Source organism: Bos grunniens, chromosome 4, assembly GCF_055505025.1.
Source record: "Bos grunniens cultivar Pamir isolate PY7600 chromosome 4, Bosgru_T2T1.0, whole genome shotgun sequence".
Classification (NCBI taxonomy): Eukaryota; Metazoa; Chordata; class Mammalia; order Artiodactyla; family Bovidae; genus Bos; species Bos grunniens.
In genome coordinates this window covers 8,110,513-8,129,200 of record NC_141168.1, presented here as the reverse complement: position 1 = coordinate 8,129,200, position 18,688 = coordinate 8,110,513, and the positions used below count along the sequence as shown (strand labels likewise).

Here is an 18,688-nt window from a genome sequence, read left to right as displayed (position 1 = left end):
TGAGGTTAAAGTATCAAGTTTGGGTCAAGAAAAGCTCACAGCAGAAGTGAGCTCCTAACAGGGGTTAGAAGGATTATGAGAAGGGTGGCTAGAGGAGGGAAGGGAGGTCAGAAATCAAACATCCTGATGAGATCTTGACACAAAGACCTTTACAGTTAATAAAAGCAGCTAATCAAGGTCATGGGAGCTAAGGAATACAAGAGTGGTTCAGACCAGACTGCAGATTATTTCCTGTTCTGGTGCTGAATATGTGTGCTGCAGAACCACCTGGGCTAGAGGAGAAGCTACGCCCAGGCTCCCGCTCTGAGCTCACTTGAGAACAGAAAGATGTCATCATCCTACAAGCATCTTCTGGGCGGGACACGGGGGCATTTCACAGAGAACAGGTAACACGTGAAGGGCAATGTCAGGATACTGGGACCTTAAAGCTCCTCCCTGCATCTGAGCTCTTGAGTGAGGAGATCACAGATCTGTAAATCTAATTAGTAGAGTAACTGTTAAAAACCCAACTCTGGTCTGAATCTGAAGGGTATGTAAGGGTAAATCGTCCCCTCTTAATCTGCAGTTCGGCTAAAATCCTACAGATCAGAAGCAGAATTAATAGTCACAGGACAAAAGTTGGTAGGACCACAAAAACACCCAACACAGCATGTAAGGCAGGTAACCAGAGTCCTGCTTGTCCGTGAGAGGCAAACTCAAGTACTTAATTCAGTAAGGATCCTATGAGAGGTAAATAAGATCACTTCTATCATTGAAAAAAAAAGAAAAGAAAAACTAAGCAGCAGAGCAAAGAATAAAGCCGTGGTTTCCATCAGCACAGCCACTGTGAAGCCTGGCTCCCACGAGTGGACATGGGGCTGAAGGCCACAGGGCAGAAGGGGCTGAAGTGGAGACAGGACAGTCCCAGGACCTCGGTCTCAAGAGAAGCGCGAGCTCTGGGCTCAGGTGCTGATGCTGATCTTTGCAAAACAGAGGCATGCCTCTCCCCAGTTGCTCAGATTCATCATTTAGTGAATGATGCTAAAACGACAACAAAGCTAAATAGAAAAAAATCGAAAACGAAATCTCCCCACTCACTACGACAGGAAATTCCTAATAGGGTAAATGATGTTAAAACATAAAAATGAAAACAGAACTAGAAGGAAAGATGGGTAATTTATAATCTTGAAGTGGAGAAAGGCTTTGTGAGCCTTAAAGAAACACAAAAATCAAAAGAAGAAAATCTAATTTAACTACATATACATTTAAAACTTCTGTACAACCAAAATATATCAGAAGTAACATCAAAATGGGGAGAAAAAAATCTGCAGAACAGATGGTTAAAACCTAGTATTTATAATATGCAAAAAGTCCTTAAAAATCAGAAGAAAAAGTTCAACCCAATTTTAAAGGATCTGAGCCCTTATAATAGCCAACTCATAAAAGAAACACAAACAAACAACAGATTTTTTCAGTTTTGCTGAAAAAAGGAAGGCAAGCAAATTGCAACAGCGTTTTACCTATCACACTGACAAAGATTAACATTTTGGGAGAACAGAGAAATAGACACTATTATCAGTTGGTGAAAAGTGTAAACAAAAAACTTTTGGGAGTCAATTTGTTAACATCTATTAAAATGTTATAGACGCATATCCTCTTGACCTAGTATGCTGTTTCTAGAAACTTTTCCTACAAACTTACTCAAAAGATGTGTATGAAGAATACTCACAGAAATGCTAACTGCAAAAGAAAAAAATAAAAACCTAAGTGTTCATCAGTTATTAACAGGGCAATCAGTTGTGGCAAAGCCACAGGACCAAGCACTTGCATTGAATCCAAGTGGCAGACATGTTTTATCTGGGAATAATTTTTTTTTTTAATAAAATTCATCATCATTATTATTACTAACATGTTACAGAAAAAGAAATCTGAAAGAACCAAAATCACAAGGGTTGAATTACAGGGTCCTTTGTCTCCTGTTTCATATATTTCTGTGTTACTTGAATTTTTACAGTTAATATTTTATAATAACCTTCTAATTAAGAAAAAGATTTTTACAAAATTTCATTAACCCACAGATATTCATAAAGGGCTTCCCCGTGGCTCAGATGGCAGAGAATCTGCTTGCAATGCAAGAGACCCAGGTTCGATCCCTGGGTCAGCAAGATATCCTGGAGAAAGGAATGACAACCCATTCTAGTATTCTTGCCTGGAGAATTCCATGGACAGAAATCTGATAGGCTACAGTCCATGGGGTCACCAAGAGTCAGACACAACTGAGCAACTAACACAACACACAGATATTCGCATCAGCTGGTGTGAAAGTACCTTATTAGTTGCCAAGGTAGCTCACGAAATCTACCCACCCTCCCAAAAAGGTACTCAAGTTATATACTTTTATGAAATCTAGTAAGAGAAAATAAAACAGAACCAAGCAGTGGATTTAAGTCAATCCATAATATCAAGCTAAACTGTGACAGAAGTTCTAGGCCTAAAAAATGTTATTTCTTCAGAGCAATAAACAATTTTCAACACTGTAGACTAGACAAGCCTTTCTTTGGGCTTTGGTTCATTCTGTTTGTTTTTAAGATAGCTATCAAAATTTGGTTTTGCATTTTGAGAAGAGACTTTGATCTTTGTAATGGTCAATTTAACAGTTTTTTAAAACACAAACTGTATACACAGTGTTCTTAGAGAAAAACAGCAAATTAAACACAACTTCTGCTAGTTTATTTAAGATTACAAAGTAAACATTTGATATTTCTGAAAAGTTCACTTTTTAAAGTTAAGATATATCATCTTAAGTTTAAAATATGAACTCAAACGTAAGTGTATGATATATCTTTAATATACAATAATAAAATAGAAACTCAAACAACATAAGTGATCTTTCTTTTTTTTAAATGGTCTTCTTGGAAAAGCATAAAATGCTTATATTAGCTTCCTTTCAAAAAAAAAAGTAACACCTCCTTATGGTTACTGAAGTAATGTTCCATCTATTTCCACTGAAAGAAAACCAGAAAGAAAGCGAAGGCTGCCATGATTTGAAAAAGTTACATGGGCAGGAAGGACTGGCAGAGTTAATACAAGATTCAACCAACAAAGGGTTAAAAGAGACAGAGAGCAGCAGAAAGCAATGAGAAACCAGTTCCTTGAGGAACCAAGAAAGGATGGATATACTCAAGCTGAGTGTCAAGACACTCACTTGGGAGCACCCCTCACCTCTAAGACATGAGAAAAAGGGCCCAGCTCCTTGCCACACTTGCTCAAATGCTGAGCAGGACACACTGGCCCTCTAATCCTGAAATTCTCAAAGGAAAGAAAGCACGTTACTGTGCTGGAGTGAGGAGTAAAGAGTACATACTGGGTACACCAGCATGTTATTTTTCTTTGTATACAGTAATTTCTATTAACAATTAACTGACAAAAGGACATGACCATGTCAATAAATGATGAGGTCAAGTGTTTACAGGTAAACAAGTTTTTTCTTCCCCTTCAATAAAAAACAAGCCCAAACTGCAAACTCATGAAAGAATTCACATGTCCTGCATTAAACAGAAGCTTCCCCCTACCAAAAAAAAATCATTTGTGAATATCAAATGATAGGTGATGAACTTAAAATTCTAAGCTATCACTGGGAAGAGCAAACCTGTATGTACTGACAAGTCCAGAAGACTTTCAATTCCATGAATGTGAGAACCGGGGGCCTTCTGATGCTGCTTGTATGTTAAACATTCTGAAGAAGCCCCACATTTCTCACTCCTTTCATTAGTAAACAAGACACAGAATTCTTACAAGAACATTATATTCTCCTGGAAATCTAAAAATGCATATTGGCAGGATATTTTAAAACTACTACACCAATCATGCCAGATGCCCAGAAGACAGACATCATTCGAGAAAGCCTCCCTTTCATTCACAATATGTACAAGTAAAAAAAATCTTGTTATGAACAATCAATGAAGAGGAAAAGCGCCTTGTGGTTTTTAGCAAGAAACAGAAAATGTACAAAAAGAAATACATTAGTAAGAACTACAAGAGTAACTCAACCAGCTTCTTCATTAAAACTGGAAAAACAGACACACTACAGAGCATGGCCACTGACTACAGGCTTGCAGAGATAAAGTTCTTTACTTATTGATAAAACAAAGTAATGATGTTACCAAGAAATAAGTTTTTGATAAACAGCCACATGTTAAGGCAATATGGTGTATATCCCTTGGCCTGTAAGTATCATTTAATAACATTTTTAAGCTGAGCACTCCTTAAAAAAAGATAAACTGAAGAGCAAAGGAAATAAATGTAAAGTATATATATTATAGTCACTATCTTCAAGAAGTCAGAAGTATTTTCTAAAAGAAAAAACAGACATATCTGCACTAAAATCCCATGGGCAACAGTTTAGGTTTTGTACCTTCAACACCAAAAACGAAGTCCCGCGAGTCTCCTGGAAGTACGCGTGAAGCAAACAGCAGACTAAAGATGTGGCTGCAGGTCAACTGCAGGACTCCTTGAACCCAAGTCACTTCATCAGATAAGAAAGTAAACTTGTCAGATTTTCTTTACTAAAATAACCTAGATAAAATTGGTCATTTTAAAACCGAGCGTATCACCTACCTTCTACAAGTACAGAAGGGAATAAAGTATTTGAGTGAATGACTGAAAACTGTCAGTGAATCATCATCATGCTCCAAGGATTTAAACTGAAGACAGCCCTTTTATAAAGGATGAGTTTATAAAGATAAGGACTTAATTAAAGCAGTGTCACAACAGCACTTAACAAACATTCAAAGAAACAGACTTTTCAGGTGTCTGGGTCAACAGTGCAGTCCCAAATTCTGTCAAGCCTACAAGCCTACTGCAAAGAAACTCTTTGCAAAATAGGCTTACTTATCTATTCTTCCTGCTTCTGACCTAGTTGACTCCAACTTTCAAAGCATAAAAAAGAAATGGATTTTGGAAATGCTCAAACTGAAGAAAAACTAAACAGGGATATAATCTTATCTGAGAAGTAAGGAGACCAGACAGAAATCACTAAAGTCCTTTCCAGCCCTAAAATTCTATCATTTACTATGATAACACCAAAAAGCTTATCACAAACTATAGAAATCTTCAGCTTCCAAAAGTCAGTGATGATGGTTTTAAAGGGGGTGGGAGGCTAGGAGGAATAAAAGATGAATCATTTGAATCAGAATCAGCTGTCAAGAGAGGCTCAAAAACAAGCTTGACCAGGTCAGAGCTCTAGGCAACAAACCCTGAACCCTGAGGCTAGGGGTTTCTTTCCTCCTTTTCCTTCCTATTTTGTGAAAATGCTTCTTCTCAACCTGCATGGAGTACTAAGTTTACAAACCACTTGTTTTTATCAAAATACTAATTTCTTCTTACCATTTGTCCCATAAGCTCAATAAAAAGTTAGGTATCTTTACATTCAATGACTTTTATCTCTACTGACAAAATTAAAAGCAAAATTCAATTAGTAATTATTCATTTGAATAAACTGTACTCTTAAATTTAACACCAAAAATTCTATCATGAGCAATTCCAGTTGTACATAAATAACGAACTTCAATAATTTCTTAATGTGTCTGAGCAAAGTGTACTCTTTCAGGCCCACATCAGATCATTAGAGCAAGGAAACTGACTTTAAGCCCTCTAAGCTACGTTTCCTCACCCGGGAATGGAAAAGGGGGTAACACAGCCATCACAATGATCATATCACAACAGACCTAGCGCCCTGCCAGAAATCACCACTGCTGCGACTTTTATTATAAAGGCAGGCTGGGCTTTCGGCAGCATTTTGAGATTTGTAATGGGTGGTAAAAACGTGTTCTATGTGTTTCCTACTTTATTTCTCCAAATTTCTAAGATTTTTCTCTCTGGGGGAAAAAAAACACAGGTTTCTTTTTCCTTCACTTCAAAACTTACAGAACATCACCACACAAAACTTGCAAAAGAACCAGTGAGAAGCTGCATCCTGATCCCTTTTGAGAATGTTCTAACCAGCACAGAAAGGAATCCCTTTCACCTTTAGTGATGAAATATTAATTAGTACATTTTATTCATGTATGTACATTAATAAGTACATATTAATAAGTCATTTACCTCAATGTGTAGGTCCTGACCTGTTCCATGTGACTGGAAGGTGTTAATACTTTTTTTCATATAATACATTTAATACAACTGCAAATCAGAGCTTAAAGAGTTATCACTTGACAAAATGTATAAATAACTAAGAATCAGCCCAAGCCATTTTTCACCATCAAGACCATGAACATCATCACTGAAACCACTTCTAGGACCGTATCTGTAGCACTGACCAGTCCTTGAAGCCAGCCCGTCACACAACCTCAATAGGCCTCATATGACAGCAAATTAGTGCTTAGTTGTTATAATACCATATAAAAAATGTATACTCGTTGAAAACATCACTTTAGAACAAATTCATTCCATTGTTTAGACGCATCCCATGTTTAGACATGCAGGTCAACAATCATCTACTTCGTGGTGTAATTTAAATTTCAACTCACTTTCTTCCCTCTTTCTGCTTCCATGCCCATTCATGCAGCATTTCGTAGGATATGTCATGTCTTCCTGTATAAAACTGGTGCTTAAGTTGAAACACCTTAACCAAAATCCTATTGATTGGTTCATTCTGTGTAAGTTTCTGCCATTTTCTCTTCATCTTACTACTACTACATTTAATGTGTTACTTCATTATAAACCTACCATAGATTTATTGCCTTCCTTGGAAAACAGTAATTTTTTGGAGGGATTAAGATCTACTTCGTTCATCCAAAAAAATGCTATTAACAAAGGAAATTCTGACCTCTCAACCCCAAGTTTTAAAATTCCCGGTGAGCCTTAGAATTTAAACAAAATGTGTAATAAAATGCTTGTTAACTCCATGAGTATGCATGAAAAAGAAACACTTCTTCCAGCATGGCTAATTCATATGAAGGGGGAGAAAAAAAGTATGTGTCAGGAAGCCCTGCTCTAACTTTTGATCTGATGAGGACATTTAAGAGTATTTTAAGTTCTTTTTTAACGAACAGTCTTATAAAAGTCTAGGAATCTACCTAATAACAGTGAAAGTAGAATTCTAAACCCCAGAGCTCTGTTATAGGAATAGCTAGAAGCCATTAGCAGTTGCACATTAAAGAGAAACAGCAATAAAACAAGGGACATCCGAGGTCAATGGTTCTCTCTCAATAACCAACCAACACTGCAACAGCAAAAACCAAAATGCACTGATAATCTGAACAGCGCGTGAGTTCACCAACCTCCCTGGTCCCGCGCAATGAGCTCACAGAAGTCAGGATATGCACAGGCTGGATTCTTCGCTGTTTCCACTCTTGGTTTAAGATTTCTGTTCTTTCCAAAATTTTCTGACGATTGGAACTAAACATACTCTTTAAAAAAAAATGGAGGAGAGGAGAGAAGAAATTGTTCATTGTTAGAAATTTTGTAACATCTCTAATGAAAGTTAAAATTGCATGATTTCTCAAAAGTACCAGGGACATTCCTTCAAAAGCATATGATTTTACACTAAAATGTGGCTTCCCACATTCAAATAATACAAAAACACAATATCTATTATTTTACTGACAGTAGAAGGGGAATAAGAAATCATTTTTGTCCTTTGTTAACTGTGTACATATCTTCTTTAATTACAAAGACTACAGGAACGCAGTACCATGAAACACCCCTTTATGCTTGGATCCTGAGTCTTCTCAAGCAGTACACAAAGCTATATTGAAAAGACGGTGGCTGCCAAGTAGGTGGAATTAGACTAACAACTTATCATTTCACTATGTGCATGGTACAATTTTTATGTTAGTTAAGACAGACCAAGGACCTCAACTTTCAAGTTTCCATTTCTCTTACAGTAAATAAGGCCATTTTCCCCTTCAAACTAAAACTTAACTTGAGGGGCTGTACACCGCGTGCTCCCAGGAGGCAGAGGGTACCTTGACTTCGTCAGCGCGCCTGAATCTCTTGAGCTGCCGCAGGCGCATGTACTCTGACTTTACGCGCTTCCGCCAACACACTGGTCCCTTCTCAGACTTCTTCCCAGTCTGGCCCATGATTATTCTAAAAGCAATGGTTTCATATTAAAATCGCTGATCTGACCAGCCTGAATATGATCACTTTTGTTTTAACCCCCAGCAAACTAACCACCAACCAAAGAAATGACACATAATTACACTCTTGGTTATTTGCGAGGAGGGTGCTCATTTGTTCTGTGTTGTTAAGTCCTCAAAAACATTTCATTCCAGGTATAAATTTTTATTTAACATAACTTTTCAAAGACATTTTTATTTACAAAGATACTCCACTCCTAAACTGCAGTCATTCTACCAAAACATGACCCATTACAGGAGTTAATTATATACAATAAGGAGCTATGAGACGCACACTTGTGGAGTGAAATAAAAATGTAGACACATGTTCTAAGTTTTTCATCATTAAATTAGCTGATGTAGGCACAAATAAATGACTGGAAAAGAGAAATCCAAAACAGAAGTAAAATCTACATACAGCATTAAAGGTAGAAAATATATAGAACAATACATGATACAGGTACAAATTAAAGTATTTCCTCTACATGCACTTTCAACCATGCTTCTCACCTTCAACACGGTGATGCAAGTCTGTGTTTTTACCTGTGGCCACCTTTCCTTCCACGGGACCTCCCAGAGAAAGCAGGGACCCAGAGGCCCTGGAAGCCAGTTATGTGAAACATGGGCTCAGCCTGCGGTCTACCAGGTGTCCAATTCACACTACAGAGTCTAACAAGTGTCCTCTTCTAGAACATTTTCTCAAGTGCTAAATTTGCACTTGTATCTTGAAAATATCAGAAGGATAGTCCTCTGTCGGATGGTGCAAAGGGGCCGCGCTGTGGATCTGGGCTTTACTTTCTCTAAACACAGTGGAAAGTCATGGAGGGTTTTCAGTCAAGGGGAGGGAAGATGTCCACTCTGGAGGGGCCAGCTGGTGGCAGCAGTGACAGAAGGGGCTGCAGGAGACCAAAACGCAAAGGTGAGGCCAGCTGAGACTGGACAGCGGAAGTGTGGCCAGGTGGGAGATGCAGCCTGTACAAGCACACCGGGGAGGAGAGCAAGGAAAGGATTTCCATCTGCAGAAGGCGGCTTTCTGGCCGGAGTAACCGAGCAGGGTTTCAGGTACCCGTTTACATACAGCCCTCAGGCACAGAGAAAAATGCCTAAGGAGAGGAATCAGAGAAAGAAAGGAGCCCAGAGGTCAGGGGAACTTTCTGTAGGAATACTCCACCGCCAAGCCACGAAAGACAAAGCCAATGGTGGATGATGATTCAAGCTGAAAGAGGAGCAAAGAGAGCAAGTGATAAATGACTAGTAAGAATTGGGCGATGAACATACAAAGATGAATGGAACACAGAACCTGCCGTGTGGAGCTTATAGCCTACCTAAGAAGGCCTGAAAGAACAGACTTTACAATATGAGATAAACACGCAAAAGTACTGGGGTTGAGGGTAGGGGAGTCAAGTAAGGAGGGACAGAAGGAGGGCAGAAAAGTGACAGCTCAACCTTAACAGCTGAGGCGATTTCAAGAGGCACAGAGAGCAGGCGCTCAGAGCAGGAGCCCGCAGCGGCAGGGTGCCAGCAGACGCTGCAGACAAAGCGCACCCCAAACCCGTGAAGAGCCCAACTACAAGAACTGAGGGAATGAGAAGAATGGAGAGACTTCAGAACTGCAGATAAAGACGGCTGAATGAGATCAGAGATAGTCTGAGTCCTGGAAAAGGTTCAAAGTGCGCCCTTGCCTGGGGTGCTGAGTGGAACAGTCCTGGGAGCTGAGGAGACTAATGGCCACAGCCGACCCCAGCTTGGCAGAAATGGAGAACCCCAGAAGAAGTCAGGAAGAAGGTGAGGCCGGGCCAAAGGGCGCCCGAGTCTGGGAGAAACTCGAGCTCTATTTAAAAGGTGACTCTGTGGCAATTTTTTGCTTTCATATCTGTCGTTAGGTAACGGATGGGCTCAGGTGATTCTATGCAAATTATTTTCAGATATTTAGCACTTCAGAGGCCTACCCAAAAGGGGGAAATATCAGGTAAAAAGGGATTATCACCGCTTCATTAGCTCATAAACTCATCACCACTGCCGCCTCCACAAATTCTTAGTCCCCGGAGGCGGTGGTGGTGCCGAGTACGATGAATCTGCTCCGGGAGCATGGCTCTTGTCCTCTCTGATGTCCAACACGGCTATCACTATGGTTTTTAAAGTGCATTTTTTCTGTCGTGGTGCAAAGGTATCGATAGTTAGCACTTCATGTTTTCAACCCTGGAATATCTTCCAGATGTTTCTACCATTAGTAAGAACACCTCTAGAAAAGTCTGTTGGGACCGAACCAAAGCTGTAACTAAACTACCAAGTCTCACAATCGACAACAGGAAACTTCAAAGCTGATCTGGAACCAACCTCTCGTAAGAGAGCATGTGTGGATATGTTTCCACGTTTATAAATTTCACAAAGATCTCCCAAATAATGAAAATGAAGGCTTCTAAGCCATAGAATGATCTGGTAAATATGCACAATAGACAGGAAAAGAAAATCATGATTCATTTAGGGGAAATTATCCAAATATAAGGTTCATGACCTCTGAATTAGGATAACAAAAGTATAGGGATAAACAGGCAGATCCATGAAAAAACTAACAAAACTTAAGGTACCATTAGAAGGATGTTTTACATAAAACAAGCTCCCTCCCTCAGCACTGACAACACATTAAAATCACATTTTCATGTTCATCACCCCACTTCACTCCCACTGGAGGTTCCTCAATCTCAAGAACAGTTTTTCTCCTTTGTAAAACCCCAGGGCCTGGCTGGGTGCCCGACAAACAGATTTGATAAAACAAACAAACAATAAAACCAAAACGCAGGTCTACTAACATGTGCTGATCACGAGCCGCTGTGCCACTAGGAATGAAAGGAAGGCGGACTGCCGTGCTGAGCACAGGAAGGGAGGGGGAGACACCCCATCATGAGAACCCTGGGGGGAGGCCAGTCTCAGGGGCGGTCAGGGCCCTGGGGTCCACCTGCCCTACAACAAATGAACAGACCCTGAGCATAAAACCCGGAGCCTCCAGGATTCCCTTAAGGAAGCTGCTCCTGCCTGAGAGACCTCATCCAAACAACAAACCGGGTACCAGCGCCCCCCACAGCTAGCTGGCTGCAGACACCCAACCCCGCAGGCCCACCCACCTCTAGGCCCAGCAGGCAGAAGCCTTCAAGCCTTCAAATTCGAGCTCCCCCAGCCCCTTCCCGCCCTGAAAGCAGACAAATGAGTCCTTCTGACTCCTTCCCACCACATCTCAGCCCAGTGAGAACTAAGATAGCGCTTGGAGTACTCGTGGATCGGCAGAAAGGAACTTTCATTAAAATGACTTGCTCCTAAATGGATGGGGATGTGTGAGAAATTCAGTTTTTAAATGTCTCACTCAAAAGATCTGTTTAGTCTCACAGATGAAATGACACGAAATATCATTTTTATCCCAGAAAATAAAATAGCTTCTCTTATTCAAAGCAGATATAGCTCAAGTCCACCTATATACAATGAAACCGAAACAACAGTTATATGCTTTAATTCAAAAGACAAACCAGGGTATGGCAAGGGACCATCCACACCTTAATACAATGTCGTACAGCCTGTCAGGACTACAAATATATAGATTAAAGTAAGATTACACATAGTTCAGAGTCTATTTTATGAATCAACCAAACCTCAATTGTTTTGGATTAGGCTTTCTGCCACAGGAGACACAGAAGGGACCTGAGGTATATTCTTAGGACTGTGATGAATGAACAGAAGACAGGTTCCGGCCCCATGTCCTCAGGGTCCATAAGCAGCAGCCCCAGGAGCAGACCTACTCCGCCCCTGCCTCCGGTTTAGACACCACACACACCTCCACCTGCCGTGACTGGGCCACACAGCCCAGGACTCTCATTCCTGTCTATCAGGTCCAGCCCTCGGCCACTTGTGAGGGGCCTTTATTACCTAAGGTGACATTCCTGCTCCTCCTTACTCAGCTGAGGATGACTGAGGAATTAAAAAAAAAGAAAGAAAACAGGTTCCCTAGGCATTTTCAGTGCCCGTGATGCCCTTCTTTATTTCTCATTCCTAAAGGATTTGCCGCATCAAGTCATTTGCCATCCACTCACCTGAGCTGTGCTTCTACTTGTCTAAAGAAAATTATAAATTACGTGTACTACTTATCCTTCTCAACTAATTGCCTTAACGTTGACTCCTAACTGAAGACCCGACTGAGGAAGGTGAAATCCAAACTCAACAACATTTAAGTACTACGACTGCAATGCTCTCAAAGTCCTCCCCTAAAGAAAACTGCCAAGTTGGAAAAATCACCAATCTTCAATAGTGCTTTTATGTTTAAAACACTTTTGAGGGCAGCTCAAAATCTCACTTACCAATTTTATTTATCTTTTTACGTTAAAAACCACTGTTTCAATAAACTCAAAAGTAAATTAATGGTAAATAAGATTTTGTAGGTTAGGATTAGGAGAACTAGAGAGACTTATAGATGTTAACTTTTGGTAAGACATAAAAATTTACCAAAGGAAAGTAGGTCTTACGCCTGAGGAGCTTCACAGAAAACACCCCTACGAGAAGGAGACTGGGATCAAGGCGTACAGGGAGGCACGCGCGTGGGGCTGCTGCCTGGGCCCCAATTCGGTGGGTTCATGAAAACAAGCAGACACCACTACATGTCACCCCCACCCCAGCTGCGCAGAAGGGTGCCCCGGTGAGTAACAGCGCTGGTTATGGGCGCAGGGCACCGACGTGGGCAGCATACTCTCCACATTCCACCCACAACTTAATCAGAGGTGCGCGCACAGCCTGCAAAGCCAGTCTCCCTGGGCTGGACCCAGTTCTCCCAGAATGAGATGTGTGAGAACCTGGCCAGGTTCCCACATCTCTTGGTGCCTCCCTGTCCTCACACCCTGAGGAGCGTCCAGGTCACAGAGCTGTCCTGAGAAGCCCGCTCAGGTCAGGCACCGCCCAGTGCCCATCAGAGCAGGCGCGGCACCAGGGAGGTCCCGCCACCATCACCCGCAGGTGAGGGAGAGGAGGACAGGACACCCAGAGAAAAAGTCAAGATGACAGATGGGTGTGAAAAGTCACTTTCTCACATGGGAGGCTGTAGGCAAGTAAATAAGAACAGAACAGGATTCCAGGGATCTCAGGAAGGAATGCAGACCACACAGCGAATCCAAGAGAATTGAAACCTCAGGAGATAAGCCCACGGAAACAGGTAGGCTAAAGGAGCCCACCTAGGAAACTGTGGAAATCTGTGTTTCGACCGGACAGAAGGAGGCTGAGGACGAAAAGAACTGGGCAGAAGCACTGTCCTCTAGCTCAGTTTTCTCCTGGGGAGCCAGGGCCAAACAAGGAAGAGGCGGAGACGGACCAGAATCAGGGACGGCCGCGGAAACTCAGAAAGAAGCAGAGCATCCCCGGGTGAGCCGGCGGGCCAGGCCTTTCCCAGGCCGCAGAGCCCAGCCACAGGACCCCACGTCTTCTTCCCCTGAATCCCATTCGCCGGCACAAGAAGTTGGGCTCCGAGGAGATGGCCGTTGGGGGGCTGGGACCAGGAAACCAGGAGGAAAGCCTGCAGCAGAAAGGAAGGGAATGCTCTGAGGAGGAAAGGCAGGAACCAGACTGAAGGACTCCCAGGGGCCAGAGCTGCAGGGGTTTTAGCAGCAAACAAAATCACAACAGTATTACAACCAAACTAACAAGTATCCATGAGTCTGAGAGAAGGAAGTGAAAGCATAAATAAGTAAATGGGGGCGGAGGGGCAAGTCTTCCTTACACGCAATTCCAAAATCGCAGTGGGCGGGGTCCAATGCAGAAACCAGCAACACCCCCGTCAGGGTTATTAGCTCACTCTCTGCTTGCACCCCATGACACCTGCCACATACAACTCGTATCTTCCCCTCAAACCTCACAACCTGTCACTTCAGTTGTTGCTTAAAAATGTATCAACCCAAACTGAAGGATATTTCCACCAAACACAGGACCGACAAGTAAGGTTATGATAACAGAGAAAGACTGAGAAACTGTCACTGATCGGAAGAGACTAAGGAGACAGCCGAATGCAACCTGGTGTCCTGTAGCAGAGTAAGAACTAAGTAGGAAACCTGGGGATATCCAGAGAGAGTCTCCAGGTTAGTTAACAGTAATGTAATAACGGTTTCTTAATTTTTGACAAATATACCATGATTACAGAAATCTAAAATTATTCCAAAATAAAGTTTCTTTTTTAAAGAAGAAAATTAAGTTACACAACAACCTAAAGGCTTTCATTTTAAAAGCAGGCACCTACTTCTTAAAGTGATAAACAAAACAGAAATATATTACAAATTAAAATGCTATGTAAAATGTTAAATAGGAAAAAACAAAAAATATACACAGATGGAATTTGAGGGGGAAATTCCCACATCTAATTCTACTATTTAAAAACTCAGACATCACTTGAGTAATATAAGGGTGGGGGGAATCTCCATATGAGCTTATAAGATGGTGTCTACTTAAAAAGATAATACAGGCTATAGGCTATATTATAGGTTATATTAATAAAAATACAGACTCTGAACCAAGGAAAGTAATTGTTCCACTGATTATACACATACTGACCAAAGAAATCAAACAGTTCTATACAATTCAGGTGTTGTGTACAACTAGTTGTGTTCTGACCCAGCTGGGAGACAGCAGTAAACACCGATCACAGAAAAGAGCATCTGAGTTTGGGGTTTTAATAGAAAAGTGCTAATACACACTCACCGAGTCATTCAATATTTACTGAACATCTAGCACATTCTAGGTACCCTTGTAGGAACGGAAGGCTCAGAAATAAATAACAGACAAAAATCTATGACCTTACAGAACTTAGTCTATTGGGATGGAAACAAATCAAAAACAAAGAAAAATGTTTAGTATGTAAGATGGTATTGAGGGCTGTGGAAAAAAACAACCAAACAGGAAAGTAAGGTGAGCCAGGTCTGTTAGGGTGAGCAAACAAAGGAACCTGCTGGAGGCTCTCAGCACCCTGTGCGGGGTGCAAGCCCACAGGACACAGAGAGCTCACCAACTTGTATTGTTCCCACCAACCCACTCAAAATATGCACTAATATTTTCTAGTAAAGACTCCAAAAATACCTGATTCAGTATCTATCCAAAGCAGGTTACAGTAACTCCACAATGCTCCAGTGATCAACACAGCTTTACAGAATTTCCAACTGGCATTAAAGCTGGCATTCAAGGATTGCTAGGTGTCACAGCTCAGGTTAACCACTAGGTCAATTATCCTCAACAAAGACTGAAAGTTAACAGCATTTTATAACACATACATGCTCTCTTTGTTAGTATTAAGCCAAATTAAAGAAATAGATTGGCTATTCATGTTAACAAAACAGCCATCATTAACTATGTGTTGCTGATTGGACTGTCTGTATTTAATCTGTCAATTTGCTTTGGTTATACCATAAGATGTTTATATCTGTACATTTTTAGGGAGCATATAAATAAAACTAAAGTCAACCCAACAGTTGCATTCAACATTCAAGTTTGAAAAATGTATTAGAAACTGGGTTACTGAAGTAATTTAGGAATAAAGTGATAAGAACTTCTGACTGGGTTGGTAGTAGTGTGGATGGAGAAGAAAGACAGCAAGAGACATTCTAACATTGAAAAACCTGATGCACTCATGCAGAGAAAAAACTGAGCAAAAGAAAATAGCCAGGACATGGAAGCAACCTAGATGTCCATCAGCAGATGAATGGATAAGAAAGCTATGGTACATATACACAATGGAGTATTACTCAGCCATTAAAAAGAATACATTTGAATCAGTTCTAATGAGATGGATAAAACTGGAACCTATTATACAGAGTGAAGTAAGCCAGAAAGAAAAACACCAATACAGTATACTAACACATATATATGGAATTTAGAAAGATGGTAACAATAACCCTGTGTACGAGACAGCAAAAGAGACACCGATGTATAGATCAGTCTTATGGACTCTGTGGGAGAGGGAGAGGGTGGGGAGATTTGGGAGAATAGCATTGAAACATGTATAATATCATGTATGAAACGAGTCGCCAATCCAGGTTCGATGCACGGTACTGGATGCGTGGGGCTGGTGCACTGGGAAAACCCAGAGGGAGGGTAGGGGAGGGAGGAGGGAGGAGGGTTAAGGATGGGGAACGCGGGTATACCTGTGGCGGATTCATTTCGATATTTGGCAAAACTAATACAATATTGTAAAGTTTAAAAATAAAATAAAATAAAATTTTAAAGAAATTAAAAAAAAAAAAAAAAGAAGCCCTAAGTTAGCCACTGCAACCACTAAGAATCTGAACGTAGGTCCAGACTGAGACATTAATTACTCACATAGCAGTCAACCAGCACAAAGAGCGGGCAGAATGTTCACAGAAAACATGATACCACTCATAAGCTGAAAGGGTCTTAGGGCCCCTTGAGTTTATATAGGGTGTAGCTACTGATATTTTTCATATTAGAAATTTAAAACTGAGAAAGTTTTAAAACATTTATTTAAAAAACAACAGCAGCAAGTCTGTCACATATTAATAACATGTAATGTTATTATAAAATGTTAATATAACACATTTTATTTTTAAAAAACTATTTTCCTTTTTTAAAAAATTAATGAAGGGTACTGTTTTACATTTTTGCCAGTTCTTTAAATATCTGTCTTAACAGAAGACAGCTGGATTCCCATATCTGCTTCTGTATTCAATCTGCTCCAACATGCTGTTTTGGTTGAAGAAAATCCCTTCCCAAACACATATCTGAGCTACAGCAGGGAAGGGCGTCTGCATGGCTTCTGAGTTCATGGGCAATCTCATGCTAGGACATTACTCCAGAACTGTTTTAAGAGAAAAGTGACTAGAGCAGCTTGTGATTCAACCTCATAGCTGCTTTTCCTCAAGACAACCTCTATCCTTCAGTAAGCAGCGGTTGTTGCTTAAAAGATTAGTTGCAATGAGGAATCTAAAATTGTATCAATAAACGTTCCTACTCTGCTACATTAAAATTCATTGGTCTGTCTCCTTTGACTGCATCTTTAACCCATGCGTGACTTTATAATATCATTTCCTCGATTTGAAAAACACTGGTCCACTGAGTTATGCAAATTTTCCATAAGTTCACATATTTCAAAAAATCATTATTTGTTAAATCCACTGATGTCATCAGAAAAGTCTTTAAGTATTTATTGGAAAAGCTGTCAACCTCACCATGACAGATACCAAGTTTTCTAAAAATTCTAATTTTTGCTCAAAAACTCAAACATTGCCACTGGCAACAAATAACGGTCAGTTGTTCTCCGTCAAGTGACAGGCTCACTTTGTTGAAAACGTCTGCCCCATACCCAAGCTGGAATAATCACGGTCTGTCAACCCCTCTTTCAAGTGAAAATGGCTCCGCGTGAAAAAAGCAGCTGGTGCAGCCTGGAACTCCATCACATAAGTGCGGCTCCCAGAGACCGTTGGACTCCGGCAGCGTCGAAGCCCTGTATGCACATTCCTATCCTGTAGCACAGAATATTAAGATGTGTGCACTCAGGACCAAGAGTATATAAAATTAGCAACTGTTTTCACTTCATCCAGGACATTCTCAAAAAAACATTTTTTTAAAACTCCCAAGTGCTGCATGCCAACAATCCTTGTCTACCACCGCTTTTCTGCCCCTGGAGCAGCCGTCAACACGTAACATCTTAAATTATTACCAAAATTGGTTTTTACAAGTATCTATTTGGCTGGATCAAGGTCTTAGTTGCTGCATGTGGGATCTGGTTCCCTGACCCCATGCATTGGGAGGGCAGAGTCTCAGCCCCCGGACCACCTGGGAAGTCCCACTCCCTGCGGCCCACAGAGCACACTTGGAGAACAAGTATATCCAGACACCACATGAATCAGAAATCACAACAGTACCCCAGCTTTTCATTTGCCTAACAGAGAGCCTGGAGCTGGCATGTATTCAAATTATATTTCCTAAAAGATAAGTTTGTAAGAATGAAAGCCTAGAAATCACCATTTTTTGCAATTAAAAAAAAGGCAAACAAAACATCTCTGTGAGAGCTTCCCTGGTGACTCAGTGGTCAAGAATCTGCCTGTCAATACAGGGGACACAGGTTTGATCCCTAGTCCAGGAAGATCACACATGCCACGCATGGGGCAGCTAAGTCCACGTGCCACAACTACTGAGCCCACACACCCTGGAGCCCGTGCTCCAAAATGAGAGAAGCCTCTGCACCACGGCAAGCGTAGCCCCTGCTTGCCACAACTAACGATGACCCAGCACTGCCAACAATAAATGAATAAAAACTTTGAAATCTATGTTAAAAATATTTAACGAGGGATACTTCGCTGTAACTGTCAACTATAGAATTCAAAAGAAAGGCTGCCATACATCTGTGCCAAATTAAGGGATTAACGTTAACAAAATTTGTCTTAAAAATTTCTTGCTTTCACCCATCTGTCTTACCCTTCACCCTCACAGGAAGGTATCATCCCTGGTCACTGTCTCTCTTCTAATCCCCTACTTAGCTTCCCCCAAACAACCCTACCCTTCTGACCAACTCCCCACGTCACTCACACTTTGCCCTACCCACGTAAGAGAAAGATAAA

The 18,688-nt window shown here is 41.0% G+C and overlaps 1 protein-coding gene across 47 annotated transcripts in view; it reads right to left on the bottom strand.

The window, feature by feature from the left end:
* Positions 1-18,688, bottom strand: part of EZH2 (enhancer of zeste 2 polycomb repressive complex 2 subunit) — a 57,149-nt gene that overhangs the window by 25,122 nt on the left and 13,339 nt on the right. For 37 of the 47 annotated variants that reach the window (XM_086395105.1, XM_086395111.1, XM_086395107.1 and 34 more), the window contains 2 exons: positions 7,947-8,070; positions 7,260-7,388 (listed from right to left, as the gene is read on the bottom strand). In XM_086395105.1, the coding sequence (XP_086251231.1) occupies positions 7,260-7,388; positions 7,947-8,063 (246 nt within the window). In that variant the 5' untranslated portion in view covers positions 8,064-8,070. Of the gene's footprint in view, positions 1-4,393; positions 4,505-4,596; positions 4,706-7,240; positions 7,389-7,946; positions 8,071-18,688 lie in introns of those variants that run through there. The other 10 variants (XM_086395142.1, XM_086395143.1, XM_086395121.1 and 7 more) reach the window with 5 other exon arrangements.